This window comes from Platichthys flesus, chromosome 3 (assembly GCF_949316205.1).
Source record: "Platichthys flesus chromosome 3, fPlaFle2.1, whole genome shotgun sequence".
In the NCBI taxonomy this organism is placed as follows: Eukaryota; Metazoa; Chordata; class Actinopteri; order Pleuronectiformes; family Pleuronectidae; genus Platichthys; species Platichthys flesus.
Genome location: NC_084947.1, coordinates 11,048,089 through 11,066,647, shown reverse-complemented (window position 1 = coordinate 11,066,647; position 18,559 = coordinate 11,048,089). Strand labels below are relative to the sequence as shown.

At 41.9% G+C, this 18,559-nt stretch overlaps 1 protein-coding gene across 1 annotated transcript; it reads right to left on the bottom strand.

Moving 5' to 3' along the window:
• Positions 1-11,307: 11,307 nt before the first annotated feature.
• ndc80 (NDC80 kinetochore complex component) lies at positions 11,308-18,357 on the bottom strand. The gene is made up of 17 exons (XM_062379931.1): positions 18,225-18,357; positions 17,682-17,777; positions 16,803-16,886; positions 16,227-16,353; positions 15,859-16,031; positions 15,548-15,650; positions 15,370-15,459; positions 14,987-15,080; positions 14,767-14,867; positions 14,465-14,609; positions 13,846-14,051; positions 13,476-13,625; positions 13,258-13,347; positions 13,073-13,165; positions 12,572-12,702; positions 12,297-12,399; positions 11,308-11,601 (listed from the first exon to the last, which is right to left on the bottom strand). Exons 1-17 carry the CDS (start codon positions 18,230-18,232, stop codon positions 11,473-11,475), a joined length of 1,923 nt encoding a protein of 640 aa, XP_062235915.1. The 5' UTR covers positions 18,233-18,357; the 3' UTR covers positions 11,308-11,472.
• Positions 18,358-18,559: the final 202 nt, after the last annotated feature.

Here is an 18,559-nt window from a genome sequence, read left to right as displayed (position 1 = left end):
ATGTGGGTTTATGGGATGTGCAAATCTGAATCTACCAGAGACAGGGGAGGGCATTTTTGACTTTACCTTGAAATGGGTTTTTATCAACAAATACTGTAGACTAGGAGAAAATAAATAATACTTGGGAAATGACTCAATTGAGGTTCACCTTACTAACACATCTTTGGCCCACAGGAGAAAACCAAAACAATGAGGAACCAGTTCAAATTTCGGATCAAGCTCTCTGACAATGAGGAAGCTCTGAGCCTTATTGTCCTCCAGCTCCAGAGAGTGGCTCAAAACCTTTTCAACTTTTAGGGCTCTACGTCAAAAACCTAAGTTCATGGTCTTAAACATGTGGAGTAAGTGCAATCTGGACGTGTCTACATCTATGATTGGCGGTTTAATGGCAGCCGAAAACTTCCGTGGTGCAGGGTTCTAAATGGTTGCATTGGTAGTCATGTGTTTTGTGTAGTATAAACCATTCAGTGATCTTTCCTATTCACTTTAAATAAAAAGTGTGCAAGCAGATTGCTGCTATAACGGCAGATTTTCCAGGTAATCTGAACGACCGCCTCTCTGCTGAGGAAACAGATCTTTTCGGGCTCTTTCACTTTGTGCCTGAGCAGATCTGCCACCCACAGCAAGAGTGGACTCTACCAAAGCTCCCAGAGGGGAAGCTGGTGAGTCACTGCCCCACCGACCACGTTCGTGTCGATCAACCGCTTCTTGCTGTCTCAAGACATCCTTGCATCAAAAAAAAAAGCACCTGACCTCATCTCATTTTCTGTCCAGCGTGTCTCTGGTGTTCAGATGAGTGCAAGTGTATCTGCAAATGAAAGCCTGCAGGCGCTGGACATTAACACTTGGTTTGGTTCTTGGCACCAGTTTGCACCGGGTGTAAGATAGGGCACTTTGCTGTTCTGCTTTCCTGGAACTGCTTGCTGGGGTTCCTGTGTGTACGCTCTCTCGTGAATGCTGTGAATGCCCTAACATAAAGGAGGCGAAGCCAAAAAGATTTATGGTCCGAGGGAAAGACCAGTCGATGATGTGATTTTCCGTCTGCTTCTGTCCAGTTGTTATAGTGTAAAGATAAGAAAGAGTGAACACACACACTGCAGACCATAGGTGTCTTTCCTTGAGGAGAGTCTTCTGTCGGACCGCTCCGCCATAAAGCCCAGATGGATGGAGTGCTGCACTGAGAGTTTCCCTCCTGGAAGTTTCTCCCATCACCACCCGAGCCACAAGCCTATAAGTTCTGTCCCTGCTCGTAAAACTGTTCACTCACCTGAACCATATAAGCTACGTTCAAATGAGCCTAACGTTAGCAACACATGCTAAAAATGGCATGTGTCGATGAAGATCATGGGATATAATTCAAAGCCATGTTTTAACTGCTGTGTTCAAGGTAGGAACATGAACAGATAACAAGGTAGGAAGATGAACAGATAATATGTGCACAGGTTCATTCATGTTGCAGTTTGATCTCAACTCTTTCAATGCATCTCTGGGAAACAAACACAATTTAGCAATTTTCAAACCGTTATTTGCTCCGTCTGAATGGGACGTGTGTCACCTAACATAAAACACGAGTTCTCTCAGGGATTATAGAAATTGTAAATGTTACCACCCGTGCATAGCGTGCTTGGTCAATACATCAGCGTGCACTGATCTTACAGTTTACACATATGGCTCAAAAGCACCTCTGCTAGCTGAGGTACAGAGTGGAACTGCTCTAATCCCCTTTGTAAACACAGCAGTGTGTGTGTGTGTCTGTGTGCTTGTGTGTGTGTATGTGTGTGTGTGTGTGTGTGTGTCTGTCTGTATGTGTGTGTCAAAGACCCCAGGAGGCAAACCAGACCCCAAATCACCATCCATCCTCCTCTCATGGGGAAAAGACAGACCTCCCTTCATCCCTTTCTTCTCCTCACCATCTCTCTATCCTCCTCGCCTTTCACCACTTCTCTACAGTCCACCCCCCCCCCCCCCCCCCCCCCGCTTTCCTTTCCCTTGTGTGTCCCCCCCCCGACATTTTAATGTCCTTACACCATTAGGGTCTCCAGCCCTCCCTCCGTCTGTTTTCTTGTTCTCTTTGACCCCTTGTGGATAAACGCCGGACCTGGCTTGCCGTCTGCAGCCTCCTGTGTTTGTGTGTGTAAAATCCACATGCACGTGTGTGTGTGTCTGTATATTCCCTGGTGTTTTCATGGAGGAACCTCTCACTTCCTCCATAAACACCTCAGTGGTATGCAAAGGATCTGTAGCAAGAGCTTCTGACTCGTTCTCCTTCTGCAGCTGCAGTCGAGCCTTGTAAATAAGAATCATTGGAAGTTACTGAAATGTTTCCAAGGCTGCTCTGGGAAAATCAGACAAGTTCTTGGCGCGGCATCAATAGAAAAGAAAACGGGACCAGTAAAGAATCCCATTTAAATTTCATCAAATTCTGAGATACGTGGGAGTTAAGAATGGAAGAAGAAAAAAACAAGAAGCAAACGGATTATCAGATCAGTTCATCTCAAAGATGGTTTCTGTTATCTGATGAAGTTCTCATCACACCGGTGTACGTCCACATGCTCATTCTCTCCAGTATGTTTCCTTTGAATTGGTTTAGTTGATGCTATAAAAAATGGGGGGAAATGTCCCGATGGACAGCTGAGACTGACGCGTGATTGGTTGAACTTGTGTATCAACGGAAACTTACAACAGAATACAAGCGTTTGTATCCGGGCTATTTTAACTTAATTTCTTAATAGTGGAGAAACATCGTCCATCTCTATTCACAGTCTGCGATCGGACCTAGTTTGTAACTGCTGTCGAATTTCCTGTTGTGCGTTCATGCAGAGAATTTAATGATTGTAAATTTTGCTTTATGTTTCGTTTCAAGAGTTTTTGTGTGAATTGTTGTTTGCACAAACTTTTTACTTTGGCCTTGTTTATGTTTCTGCCCTGCATTAAATCACTGTCAAACTAAATCAAACCAAAATCATCCAAAAAAATGCATTGTCTTAATCTATAAAGACAATTCAACACTATGCTTGTGTGTGTATGTGTGTGTGTGTGTGTGTGTTTGAGTATTTACCACAAAACATCATATATCTGTCACATAACTTGGGTATTAAAGGGGAAGTATCGTGTTCCATGGATCGGTTTGAGCTATGTGTGATGCACATACACAAAAATATAAATAGTAATCACATAAGCAGTGTATCCCTGTCTCCTAACACAATGCCACGTCCATGTGCTAAACCTGAGACACACAGCGAGAGCAGCAGTGCAGCGCGCCAGACCTCGACATACCACCGACCCATGTGTGTGGACATAAATCTACGGCTCATCGTGATGCTAAAACAATATGCCCTTCCCCAGCAAGCAAGCATTCCTCTGCGAGAGCTGCAGCACTGCACAAGTGTTTCCTTATCTTTGGTTTTCAAAGGCACGGCACGGAATCAATAAGATGGACACTGTTTTAGGTTAGAGGAAAAGAGTCACATCTCAATTCAATAGTAAATAGACCTCTGATATGTGTTTTTAACTGGACATTTTTAGATGAGAGAAGCAGGAGATTTTGCAGAAGAGGATGTTTTAAAGGTGATGATCATCCCAGTGATAATCAGGCACTAGAAACTGCAAAGCATAGGAAATACACGCACCAGGTAAACAAGTAAAGCAACAAATCACATCTCAGCAGTCGACTGGAATAATGGGCCTGGAGAAAAACAAACACGACAAACGGCGATGACATGAAAACAACCAGACGTCACGGTTCTTGGCCTCTGAACAATCGAGACGTTAGTGTGTGAGATCCCAGCATCGTCGATGCAAGTATTTACAATCCTCTGATCCCCTGCAGACATCTGTCCCCCCCCCCCCCCCCCGAGGTGAAGGGACCCTGAAATGAATCCGACTAATCCAGAAAATGACTCACAGAGCAAACGCAGGGCTCAAACAGTTCGACCCTCTGACTCACAGCCCCTTTATAACCCCTCCATGACCTCTCATAGTTGAGAGTGACCTTCTCGTGACTCCTCGCAGGGCCTTAATAACACCGGTGCAGGACCGAGTGAGCAGAGACAGAACTGATGGAAACGTGATAGCTCGTGCTCAGCTGCACCGCGATTCACTCGCACACCTCATCCAGCTCCGACCAAGATCCACATGCACGTGTGGTGTGCCTGCGAGCGTGCACGGAGATTTGTTTGACACGGACGCACACACACACGCGGAGACACACAGTGGCTGCTGTGGGCTCGACGGCTGCTTTTCACTTTGATCCAACAGATAAGTGGAAAGAAAGACGGGGAATAGAAACATGTCGTGTTTATTTGCCCTTTGATTCGTGTAAGTTCTGCCACATGGTGGGAAGTGGCTGCTGCGGCACAGTGAAGTGGACACCGTTTTAACAGAGATTACCAGAACAGGAAATCTAAGGTCGACCTCTGCTGTGTGTTTTAACCTTTGAGGAGCGCACAACAACTCGACTCCTCAGGGCCAAAGTAGATCCACACCGCAGGCCACAAACACAGAGTGAGTAACTTTAATCCTTTCTGCCTTTTTCATCCAAGTTTCATCCAAGTTTCATCCAAGTTTCAAGAATTTGAACTCTTACTCGGAGTTGGACTAGAAGATTGAAACCACCGCAGTAGCTGGTTAGCTTAGCACGGAGCAAAGAGTGGAAACAGCTCTTCCAAAATGCACTTAGTAAGATGTTATAACTTAACTGTTTGACCCGTACAGAAATGTGTGTCTCCATTACGTCTCATACTTTTGTACAAAAAGTGATCCTGCTGATGTCACCGTGTTCAATTTAATGAGAAAAAAAGTTTATATTATTGAGCTGTGCAGGATCCAGTGTTTTTGAATTTGAAAGTCTGATGGAATATTGTTGAAGTTTCCCTTTAACAAACAAACTCTTTTGGTTTTAACTTCTTTCATATGCTTGTTTTTTTGTGTCAGTGCAACAAAAAGCAAAATCCTGTTGAATCTGCCTCTTACAAAATATCTTGAGTAACAAGGAAAACACACGTTTCATTATTTCAGTGTGTGTTATGCATCTTAAGTTAAACCCTGCAGGGTGCACATGTTTTGTCTGAGACATAAATATGATTTTTGGGGACAGCTAAGCTGAAGCTGACTAGATATGAGGTAATTTGTCTTCACATCAAACTGAGCTCTATGAGGATAAACTACAAAACAATAGTCTGACCCCCGGGAAAACCACGAGTAAATTCCAATGTGGTTTCCAGCTGCTTTTCTTTTCACTTTCTGCAGAGCCCCACGTGACTGTGGCATAAGCGCGGGACACACTCGGTGTCTTGTCTTCTGCCGAGGATCTGCCGCTCCGTGGATGAACGGCCCCGACACAAAAGAAAAACATTCGAGAAAAACTGGTCTGTTTTGTGCCTTCGCTGAATTAAGAGCAAATTGAAATGGAAAAACCTGCTGTGCCTGAAAACCGTCTCACTCACTGCGGCTATTCTTCAACGAGAGCTCCCCTGATTACAGCCCTTCACAGGGAGCCCGGGCACACAGGCAGCTGTCAACAGGGGCTGAACTCACACAGGAAGCCGACGTGAGGTCAACATGATCATAGACAACAAGATGGAGGCGCTGGGCCGCACTTGCATCACGAGCAGTGGGTGGGGGGTGACATTCTTCTCCCCAAGCACCAACCAGAGGCCTGTTGTTATAAAGATCATTACAAATTGAATAAATGTGTGTCTCACAGTATGTCTATGTCCATATTCATAAGTACTTATCAGAGGATGGACACTTGTAAATGTCAAAAGGTACACGTTAATGTTCCTCATTCTTCAGCGGACGAAGAAAAAACGGAACCTTAACCAAGAGTGAATGAAACACGTTGGAGCTCAAACACTTTGCAAAGAGCAAACATTGCACAAAGTAAATCACGTTTGAAATCGACAGGAGGTTTTCACCCGCCTCTGTTTGTTTTCTGTTCTCTCAGGAAATAATGTACGAGACTTGCAGAGAAAATATTAATGCCAGACTACCAACAGTGTTGAGATCTACGACTTCCTTCAGTTTAGGGTAGATCCACATCATGTAGCAATGTTTGTGGTGATGTTGTTAATGGCTCCTCCGAAGTTGAAATGTCAACATCTGTCTGTGCCCGATCGATGGGGAAGTTTGTCGAGTCTGAATCTTATTCCAGCTGTGGCATCATTTCTGTGGTTTGCTACACAGCTGCAGCACAAGTTCATCGGTGTAGACGACAAAATCTGGACACAATTAGCTGCTGGAGCAGGAATTGAAATGGCAGAGCTTCATCGTGTAGGTCTGAGGACGATGGAGCTCGCACTCCAGAGACTGTTCACGTGACCAAGCGTCATGATCCTGTATTTAGATTAAAAAAAGTAGTTGGTCTTGTTTTTAGTATAAATTCATGATCAAGTGCTTTCGTAGAAAAATGCTTTGACTGAATTCAAGTAAATGTCACTTGGATACACTTGATCACTTTGTCATTGGCTTATATATAAGGAACCTCTCCATAAGACCTTAATGCTAGAATTCATTCATTGGAAAAGGAAGTGTGGATTGATGTGTTTAATCATTTTTAAATTAGTTTAATTTACAAAAGTTAATCTATTTATATTATTTATCTCACAATATTAGATCAGGTTAATGGAACTTTAATTCATTTACTTTAATTGAATTAATTTTAATAATTTTTTGTGAATTAAATTAAGCTATTTCAGTATAATTTATAAAAGTTATATCATTATAATTCTTTTTTTTTAATGTAATTGATTTAAATGGACTTAATTCAATTAATTTAGTTACTTGACTTTTGCGCTGGAGTTTCTTTGTCTCTTTCTGCCCCTTGCGTTGTCACCCGAGCTCAAAGCATCTTGTTCCCATCACAATCTAAAAAAGAAGAATCCACGTCCACCACCTCCACCTCCATGATCCATTCAACAGTCTCCTCCTTCAGGCACGTGATCGTGTTTTGACAGGTAGGAGGGAGAAAGGAAACAGGAGAGAGCACGAAGCCACAAGTTGTCTCTCTTTATCTTCCCCCTGTCTCTCTGCCCCCGTTTCCCACATCTGTCGAACAGATTTTTCCAGCAGCGGCTGGGTGAGGTTAACCCCTAAAAAGACTCCACGTTAGCACCCGGCTGCTCTAATGGGTCGGACGTTCTCTGATAGGACACATTGTCCTGGAAACATTGTGATACACGGCAACAGTTCACAGCAGGGAAGAAGACAACCTTTGAATTTCAGCTTTTACTTCTAGGAGTTTTTTTTCTTAGCACCTGAGTCTCAGTCTCATGTGCACACCACACACATCCACATGGCCTGCTCTTTAGATCTCTCTCTCTCTCTTACAGACACACACACACACACACACACACACACACACACACACGTGCGTTGATTCTGTGCTCTCGGCCAGGTCATATTGACTTCCCTTGTGTGAGAGCAGGAACATACAGTGTATTAAGAATTCATGGTGCATGTCTTTTAATGCAGCGATCCATGATGAAATAGGTCGACACAGGCCGGGGGCTACAGGGCAACAAGCAACACACACACATACCTTGGCTCATGTTCATTTCTAGGAGACTTCCTCCAACCTTAAATAACCTTAACGGCTGCTTGCCCAACTTAAAGCTCAACCTAAACCCAACCTTAACCCTAACATGTCTTCACCTCAAACTTCAGTGGTTTATGGTCTCCCCATAAGGAATACAGGTGAGGGCGTGAACCGATTAGGGCCCCACAACATGAGGAACACCTGTACAACAGACACACAAAAACACACACAAACATACATACACACACTAAACTAATAACATAGATATATGCAGAAGCAAATGAAAACATAACTTTATGCAGGAGTTGGCACGAGGAGTGACGCACATACACACTGACGCCACCGTGTCCAAGTCTCCAGGGGTTCAAAGATACACAAATCATGACATTCATTTTGTCACACATGCAAAGACACACGCACACACACACACAAACACAGACCCTTGTAAAATGGTTATTATGGATGCCACCTGTCCATATGGGATCTGATAAACACACAGAGCCCTGTGCTGTTTAGTTGAATAAGTCCCTGTAGCTGTCAGCACATGGCACCAGCCTTTCTCCTCTCTCTCCACACACACACACACACACACACACACACACACACACTCACACACACACACACACAGCCCATGGTGGAAGTTATCCATCACATTTTCAACCCCCCCCCTCACAGGAGGCCCTCACAGTCACCTCATCTCTCCTCATCACATCTGCCAAAACCGTCTCTCTCTCTCTCTCTCTCTCTCTCTCTCTCTCACGCTCGCAGCACTGACAGCTTTCAAATGTTCCTCCTGTGAAAACTTCCCTCTACTGTATCGACACGATGTGGAGTTTTAAAGTTGGCCCATCAGCACAAATCCCAGGTTGACACTTTCTGCTTCGCTGGAAACGCTCGGAAATGCTTTACTGGTAGAAACGCGGCAGATCTCTGCTGGTCAGTGTCACCAGTTACTCTGTGTGGCGTGTTTGCATTTGCAGATGATTGTCTTGATCTACTGATCGTGTAGTCTGTTAAAGCTCAGTGTCACATGACGACCTCAGTGGGGTTTTGTCAACTTAATGATAATCAGCTTACAATGGTACCAAAGCGAATCCACACATTTGTGAGTATTTGGCTTGTTTGGTTTGGAAATGACTGGAACAATTGATTGATTATAATTGTAGTTAATCATTAATAACTGAATAATAATTCCGTTTGATTTGTTTGGCATTTTTACACCAGTCTTCCCAGAAATCTTCAGCAAAGAGAAACAAACCCTTTGCCAAGATGGAAAACCAAAAATCATTAAGTGATGAATCAAAGAACTCGGAAAACTTGAGGAGCATTCCGACAATTCCTGAAGCTCAGATTTCACATTCTTCTTATTTTTACTGGAATTAAATCATATTTCTGAGTTAATTAATCAAATAATGAAAAAAAAAAATTATAATTCAAAGTTGAACCTACACAAATTAGACTGGCACTCCGTACCTTGCATTGACCTCCACCAAGGCCCGAAAGTCCCTTCATAGAATCACATTTGAGTTCACTTGATAAGGAATTTCCTGGATCTGCACCATGAATTATTCTTTGAGAAATCAATGACAACATTACAGAAAGTGAAGAAGAAAAAGATCCCAAATCCGCCCCCTGATTTAATGGCTTCCTCTTTGGGTCATACCTCACTGCTCCTTGATATTTTGTGGGAATTGTTGGGATATTTTTCGCCTAATCCCGCTAACAAACAAACACAGACCAAAACATAACCTCCTAGGCCGAGGAATGACTCAATATTCAGGTAGTCACTGGTTAATGACACTGCACAGCTTTGAGTGTTGGGGATTTAATCGGATCAACACAAATGGAAAGAAATGCGCACGTCCATGAAGTCACGTATCAACATCGTCACGTCCAACAAGAGCAGCGGAATTTCAAAGTCGACGACCTAATTGGAAAAAGATCCTCCGTGTCTGTGATCCCATGAGTTTCGTAAGAGGCGCTGGATCTGAGCCGATGTTACAGGAAACAGAAAAGATTTAAAGCTTCTCAAAACATTTCATCCAGATTGACACGAGAACTTTGGATTGAGCCTCTGGACTGGATACGGATGTAAAAAGAAAAAAAAAAATCCAATATCGAAGGCCAAGCATGCAGAACCCATTGAAAACAGCAGGTAGTGAACATTGAGCGATGTTGACAATGACTGGAGGAGAATATGGTGGAGAGATGTGCTCCACTTCCTGTTTGTGTCCTCGCTGCCAACTTTGTATCCGGCCGAATGATTCGCAATAACCGCTCCTGCCAGAGGAGCAGAAAACACTCACGCCTACAGTAAATGCTTTGGTTTCTAATGAGCGACTCAGTTTTATGGGCTTTGGCCGATATGAGGAATTTAAATACTGAAACGTATTCTGGAACAACTGAGACGTGAGACGATGGAAAATGTGTCTGATGTTTCTTTGTGTTTAAACCTGAACCAACAATATCTAAATTAATTCTGTCTATAATATTATGAGATAAGAACAGATTGAGGAGGAAATGAAACTGATTTTATCATTTAGTGTAAAAGTAGTAAATGAAATGGATCAAACCTAAGTGAAACACGTCTCCACTTCCTTCCATTATCCAGAAATGAAGCCAAAACATGGCTGATACGAGCGACGCCATCTTGTGCCGATACGCGCAATCAACCAATGAGCATTATATAGCATCAAATTCTAATCAGACACAAACCACCTTAGAGATAAATAGTGGGACTTCTTGGTTTAGTCCATGTCCCATCCACTAACATAAGTGAGGCAGGGTTTATGATTTATACATAGCCAGCCACCAGGGGGCAATCAAGAGGCTTTGGCTTCACTTTTGGGGAGTCTTCATGTCGTCCATCTTTACTAACCGTCTAAGGATCAAACATATATTCATTGCCAGTCCATTGGTGGGGCAGAAGGAGTGTTGTAGTGACTTTATGTCTGGTCCTGACATTTATTTAATAAAACTTTAACAATTTGGCGACATTGGGCGTCACATTGCACTCAGATTAACAAACAGCCTGATAAACAAAATAAAGACTGGATTTTGCAGCATTGAACAGTTGAGAAGTTAGGAAATGAGTTAAAGCAGCTCAGGTGATGCAGCTCATGTTTGAATAGTTGACAGCAGTGATGTTTGTTAATGCTGCGATTCCATGGTTATTTTTTAAGACTTCATAAGATGATAATGAATTAAATGAAAAACCTATTTGAGGCTCTTCATCGACAGACACGATGAAGAGTCTCAGAATCCCTTTCCAATAGTTCCACATTGGTCTAGTTTGTCCTATAACAGCATCGTAACATCTCTATTGTACAGAGACATTACAAACTCAGCATGACGGCACAACATTACTCTTACAACTAAAATTTGAAGATCTTTGGAATCCTTGTTAAATGAATTTTACCATAGTGAAGACCAACCTGAGTGTATTTTAGACCTAGTAGCCATTTAAGTTCTTACACACATTATTACACGTTCAACTTTTAAGGAGCCCACAGAAACCGGTTCAACGGTGACTTTCAGCAACCAGTGGTATGCACCGCCTTCTAGTGGCTTCAGCAACTGTGGTAGAGGATGATGAGTGAGGAAGAACTGAGGAGCTATTTTACAGAGCAGCCACAAACACAAACAAACCAAGAGAGGAAATGTCTTTCAACACAGATTTTCTGGTAAAGACTGAAATAATTACTCAATGAAGAACCTTAAACACATTCTCTGATATGTAGTTGGTACATGTTTAAATAATAAAAGACATTAGAGATGTTCAAGTAACTTTTTTTTATTTTACATGTTTAATAAAAATAATAAAATATTAATAAAATAAAAAAAGTGTTGTTAGAAAATGATACGTGAAAACACAAATAACACACACAATTCCTATGGTCCCTGAAATGAACAAGGGGCCGTCATCTTGTCGTCTTTCTTTACAGTCTGCTGGCCTTGGACTTGAAGCTCTTCAAAGCTTCCTGCATGGTCTGCACAGCAGCAGCATCCTCTTCCACGGCCTTCGAGCAGGAGCGCTGCATTCGGCTGTGCAGATCATCCAGACACTTCTGCACAACACCAAGCACAAAAAGCAAAGTGAGCAAAAAGTTACTGAACGAAGTGTTAACATTAAATTCAAATTTCAATACAGGTGTTTAGATGCAGACTGTTGGTTTGCTCAAAGTTTCGTTATTGAGGGGGGGTTTTGTATTCATAAAACTATATTGTTTTAATTCATTCCCTGGAGTTCTAACAATCAAGTATTTGTTCACCATCTAAACCAGTGAAATACAGAGATACTCTCTGATCAGCCTCTGTTGATTGTGCGGAGATAAAAACCCTGAACAACCAAACTTAAGAGCACATTATGCTGCACGCTAGACAATCTTAATTTTTTTTTAAATATCTGAGACCCCAGGCCTAAAGACGGATGAAACCTTTTGTATTTGTGTGAACAAACACACATGAGGGTCCAGTAAATATGTGGGACCTTCCACTTGGTGTTTAAACAAACTATTTCTGAGTGGTGATTTCAGAGACTCCTGTGTTGACATTGGAAATAAAAACCAACATGGAGGCGCACTGTTCGCATCATCATCTGGGTGTACTAGTTTATGTAATTGAATAAAACAGGACAAAGTGATTATCCTTTATCGTGCAGCAGGTGTCAGTCTTTTATTCTTTCTGTTACAATTAAAACATGCCACTGCATGTAAGTTGAAACGCATTGTGATTCTACCATGCAGGACTTGAGTCGTGTTACCTCTGTGATTGACAAGTGGTTGGCTGCTGTGGTGAACACAGACGTCAGGTTGTTGGCCACCATTCGCCTCTCCTCATTGGTCTCCTGCAGCACCAGGTGGTACCTGGAGAAGAGAGGATCACAATTCTTTTACTGGAAAAACTGAGGATGTTAAAGCTCCAGGTGACATTGAATGAATAAATGTAGCAGACTCATTGTATATCTTGTTTTGCAGTGGCCAAATGCACGCAGCAGCATACAGGTTATTTAAATTGTTAACCCTGGTTGTCACTTACTGTTGCTGGGCTGCCTTCAGCTGTTGCACCGATTCATCGTATCCATAGTTGACTTTTTTCTCCAGAAGTTTACGATGGTTGTCCACTGACTCCATCTCTGCTGCCCAATCCTGCTCCTCTCGAGCCAGCTCCTACACACACACACACACACACACACACAGATGGGAAACTAGTTATTATAGTGTATGGAGCAGTTGAATCCATTTTCTGTCTGTTTCAGCTCAGTAGACAAAAGGCACAGTGAGGTGCTGATGATGCGAAGACAAGCTGTATGGGATTCTCTATCGAGCAGTTATGAAGATTTCTTGTTCGTATAAGTTTGAAACCATTGTCGAAAGGTCAAAGTTCCTTAGACGTACAATATGTAACTTCAGCCACTAGGGGTCACTCAATCAAAGCAAGACAAACATCAGGAAGCAGCGTGGGATCATGGTGACGGACTATGACTGGGGCACTGACATTAACATTTTCAGCATATGAATTTAAACTTGAAGACGATACCTGCATTCCAGAATCCAACCGTTCGTCCAGCTTGCGAATTTGCTCTCTCAGCTGCTTTAGATCGTTGGATTTGTCCAAGATGTTCGAATTCAACTAAAAGGAAAAAGCAAACACATGCCACAGTATCAATGTTACGATCCCATCAGATGAATGTGTGACAGTCACAAATACAAACAGTTATTTACCTGTTCACAAGACTCCTCCAGACTGAGGATCATGTTGCCTAATCGTCTGTTCTCCTCCTCCACGTCACCAACCAGCTTTCTCAGCAACATCTACACAACACAGAAAAAAATGTAACAACAACGTGCAGAATACAGGAGACTGGTCGTGTTCAAACTGATCTGATTCAAATCGCAATAAATACAGATTCAAATAGTTGTGTATAATGAACTGGAAGTACCTGTATCTGTGTTTTATGCTGAACCATGCCGTTGGGTCCATTTTCAAAAGGCTTGATCTCAAAATCATGACCACAGGCGTTCTCTGCGGACAGCGGAATCAGCTTCAGTTTACGGGCCAGCTTGTGGTACTCTGCCACCTTCAACTCAGCCTATAGACGTGAGAGAAATAGACAGAAGCGACAAAGAAACAAGTGATAACACAGGTTAGAATATTTCCCACTGGAACATCTGATATTAAACATCTATACTCACAAAAAGTATAAATCGTTGCAATTACAAATTATGCAGTGTCAGTTAAACCTTCATCCACTAGAAATGGACGTTAAGATCTGATGGATCATTTCAGAAAATAAGATGATTCTCAAGTACCTTCTCGTTCACTTTAGCCAGAGCGATCTCTTCGTTCCACTTGTGCTGCTCAGAATCCTCCAGGCTCTTGCTGATACTGGTGAGGGTCTGTTGGAGTTCTCTCTTCTCTCTGTTGATCCTCTCTACGTCAGCTGGTGTAAACTTCTGGTTCTGCAGGAGGTGCTGCAGCTCATACTGCTCATGTTTCAGAGACTCCAGATGACTGGCTGCAAAGTGACAGAGAAGGAGAAACATGGTGTTCAGGTAATCACGTCCATTCAACAGGTTCTTCTCCTCCTTTTGTTGTTCATGGTGGTTGGCAAATAGCTTTCAGGTGCGTTACCGCCCCCTTCTGGTGGTAGAAATGCAGTACACACTAACAGGCACCAGTAAAAACCAAGGAAAATATGTTTCTATATTTTTTAAGTCCCATTATCAACAATTTGACTTAAAATGTAACCACTATTCAAAATCATTAATCCATCAGAAGTAAAGTACATTAAAGAATTATATAAAAATTTGTAATTCCAGTTACTTAGACCATTTAAATAAGCACCAACATCTTCATGGAGACTAAATATTCAAAACCAGACATCATCAGTTCCCCACAGCATCCAGTGCATCGGTCCATCTTGTTTACCAGTGGTCTCCAGGTCATCTTTCAGTTCTGAGGCTTTGTTTTCCAGGTTGGCTTTAAAGGACTCCTGGCTGATCCGGTAACTCTGGAGCTTCTTGAGGTCGGCCTGCAGCTTCATCTTTTCCATCCTCTTTGTCATTAGGCGGTCCTGTCCACGAGAGGGAGACGGTAAATTATCTGCTCTCCCTACAGATGTTTTATATTACTGAGAGAACTCAGCACAATAAAGTATAATCTATGAAAGCCCAAAGGATGAAGGATTAATTGATGCAGATGGGAATGAGTCAATGTAAAAGGCTTCTGACCGTCTGGCTCTCCTTCTCCAGCAGTTCAACCTCATCACTGAGTATTCTGTGCTTCTCCAACATCGAAGCCAGCAGGCATTCGTCAACGTTGTAAAGCTTCTCTATGAACACACAAGCAAAAATATTTATTGGGATTATAATTTTCTTTAAACATAAAAATGTATAATTGAACTTTAGCGTCAAAAATACAAAGAAACTAATTTGAGGATGATGTGCTTACTTAGTTTAGTGAGGAATGAGTCATCCTCATCCTCAAACGTGTCATCACCCTGCATGAATTTGGAGTATGTCTCTGCTGTGTAATCCAAGAAGAGCTGCACAGTGATAAAGTGAAAGAGAATATTAAAAAAAACATAGAAATTTAAAACGGACAAAAAAAAGACAGTTAACCCATTAAATCACTATTTCTGTTAGGGACGTTGACTTTGGTCAAAGACAAGGAACACCAATAAATCTTATTAATAAATAAGTAAAACAACAAAAACTGTTAACAACCATGTAACAAGACGGTCTTGTGTTTAAATTCCTCTTGAGCGGTCTCCATCAAGGGTTTTCAGTAGAGGAGTGTTTTATGCCTCGTGATGCTGTAAAGAGTCAGAATACCTTGTTGTAATCGGCCCCTTCCTCGATGTTGTCACTGTCCTCACAAAAGTCGCTAAACAGCAGCTCCTGTTTACTCAAACTCGAGTTGATCTGAAACACATATACACACAGTAAGCATTCATCTCTTTTAATAAAAAAATAGATTCATCCTATTAATACGCGTTTGCTTGTATCTCACCTTAACGTTGTCAATCAGCCACATGAGCGCACCCAGGGCCTGAGGCCAGGTATGAGGAGCTCCCACAGAATACATTGAACTCTTTGAGAGGACAAATGGATACCTGCAACCATAAAGAATGAGGAGAGGAATAAACACACTGAAACCAATGTTTCTGAAACTATAGGAGATGAGTCAACATCAAGGCTCACAACCAATGTAGGGTACTTCCATATTAGACGTCTTCCACGATTAATTTTTTTTAATAAAGTAGCATTTCTAATGTTCTTTGTATTTATGACTTTATAACACGAACAACCAGATGCATTTACTTCAGAGCTTTGAGGATAGCAGGAACCTCCTCCTCCACTTTAGAGTTCGGCATCTCAAAGGTCGGATCCAGTTGACGGTAGACGAACTCAAAAATTTTCACAAACTCCTTGGTGGAGGGAGACGTGAGAGTCTTGGGTGACAGAGTGCCTGGGTAACCCTGCTCCGTCAAAAACTAGGGAGATACAAGTATTAGTAGTGAAATGACTCTGAAACCATGATTTGAACCACTACAATCGACTGAGATAGAACTGAACTGTGATTATACCTACTTGCTACCACCTATGAGTTTTACTTTACAAATTTAGCAAAACGCATCTTATATTTTTGAAATTAACTCCTTTAAATACATAGATCCGTTGGTTTTTACCTCATGCAGCGTCCTGATACACTGCTGAACGTAAGCTTTATCATGCAGAGGTCTGGCGTCTTTAATCTTCTCAGTTCCTCCAAAGCCAGACATGGTGCTGTTGCGACTCATGCTAGCTCCACTCGTCCTGCAGTCAAAGGATCAACATTACACACCAACAAAACATCCAATATCAACCAACGAAAAAACGAATGGATTAATCTAATTTGAATCTATATTATTTCTATTATGGAAACATTTCCATAAAAATAAAAAAGACACTAATAAGAATGATAAGAAATAATTAATATGACCAATTGAACCTGTATATTTTTTCTTCTAACGTGTAGTAAATCCTGAAAGGTTCAGTCAGTAGAAGTTTAACATGATTCTTATTCACAGGAGATTTGAAAAAGCTTTACTTCTACACTTTGCTTGCCTGGACAACAATGTCATTGCTTTATTACATTTCACTATTACTGAGATCACACTGACACAATCTTTGTCAGACTTTATTGATGTACATGTATTATATGTTCTCATGTTTATTAGCTTGCAGTAATTATGTTGTCAGTTTCTGAAATATAATTCACATACCGGGCACCGAAGAAGCTGGTTCGTCGGTCAGAGGTCACAGACTGGGGTTTGGGAATGCTGAGTTTTCCAAACGAAGGCTGTTTACTGTGAAGAAACAAAACGTGTGAACAAACGGATGGTCGTCACCGGCAGACTCTCTTTTGAACAAGTTGCTACTAATCCATCGCTCAGCTTTCTTCATTGAGTCGTCCCATATTCTCAAATAATGTCTCCACGGGAATAATAAGAAGTCTGAAGCCTCTATTTAAATAAATATTCTGGTGTTTTTTATCCATTACACATCATGAAATTAAAGTGGCAAAAATGAATTGATTGATACATTTATGTGATGTTGAAGTCATCTTTCAAGCATCAATCTGCACGAGTTGGATGTTTCCAGACTCTCATATGAAAGAACCTGATCATCAATGAAATATTTCTACATATGATTATGAAACGCACTCTATATTTACTGTCATCTAAAATAGTTGTTTTTTAACGTGTGAGAGTGCGATATGATTAAATATTTCTGTTATTACTCACTTGGGAGTTTTGTACCATTAAAGACATTTAATGATGTCAGATTGAGCTCCTGGATAGTATGATGGGTATTTGTCTGTGTTTTCTTGTGTTATAACGAGTAAATGACGTTCAAAGAAAACAGCGAAAACTATACCAGATAAATAACCTGCTGCGATATCATATTTTGGATAAACTCCCTGATCATAAAGACTCAAGCAGTCAAGTGCATCACTGTTGTGTGGGTGTGGTTCTGTTATGTTCACGTTGTCGTTCACGTTATACACAAGTGGACAGAAACACGCGGTATAGTAAAGAAGTACGAGTAAATACAGAGTCTGAGTGAATGAGAGTGGCTAAAGAAGGGTACATCGAACCCACCTCTGGGGCGTTGTGTACATGCTCATCCTGTTGCTGTCCTGCACCCTCATCGGCAGCTCGGGCGGTCGGCTGCTGGTGGCTCGGCTCAGCCTCCCGCTGGACACACAACATAATAAAAAAAAACAAGCACACAAAACGTCGTTTCATTTGCGTTGATCTGTTGATTCACAAAACACACACACAGCAACAGGCCGCGTATAAAGTTGACTTCGACTGAATGTCAGTGAGCTAGTTAACGTTCAGTCTGTCACTTTGTTATGCGGTGGTAGCCTCGCTAGCCGACTAGCAGAGTAGCTACAGTACTGGTTCGGTGAGTTAGCGAAACACACCGGGTAAGTGTTGTTGTTTGATAAGTTTGAATGTGGCTGTAAACAGTAAACAACACGTCAAGGTTAGTAACGGCAGGTAGCGTTAGCACCAGGTTGACTCTGACGACATCTTAGCTACGTTACGACAAACATTACATTTAGTCAGAATGTGATACGCTGCTCGTGCTAGCGATGCGTTGACTTTAACGAGTTCTCGATTGAAGTTGCCACGTACCGCTCCATGTTTCGTCTGAAGAAAGCAAATAGAAACCGACACAATCGGAGGAATCGTCGAGGATCGTATTTAAATGTGGACCCGCCAAAACAATACGAAATACCGGACGGCCGTGACGTCACTGGAGTACGGAGAGCCGTTTGGTCCAAAAAAGGCTTCACACCGCACCGCGTACAATAACCGACTTGTCCGCTTCGTTATTTGAAAAAAAACGATGAGTCCAAGGTTACACTTTTGTTTGGATGGTAAATTCTACTAAGTAATTTATTTCCTAATCCGAATGTTTAACTTATTTTGAAAGCCCTCTGTTCTGTCAATCACCTGCACATCACACT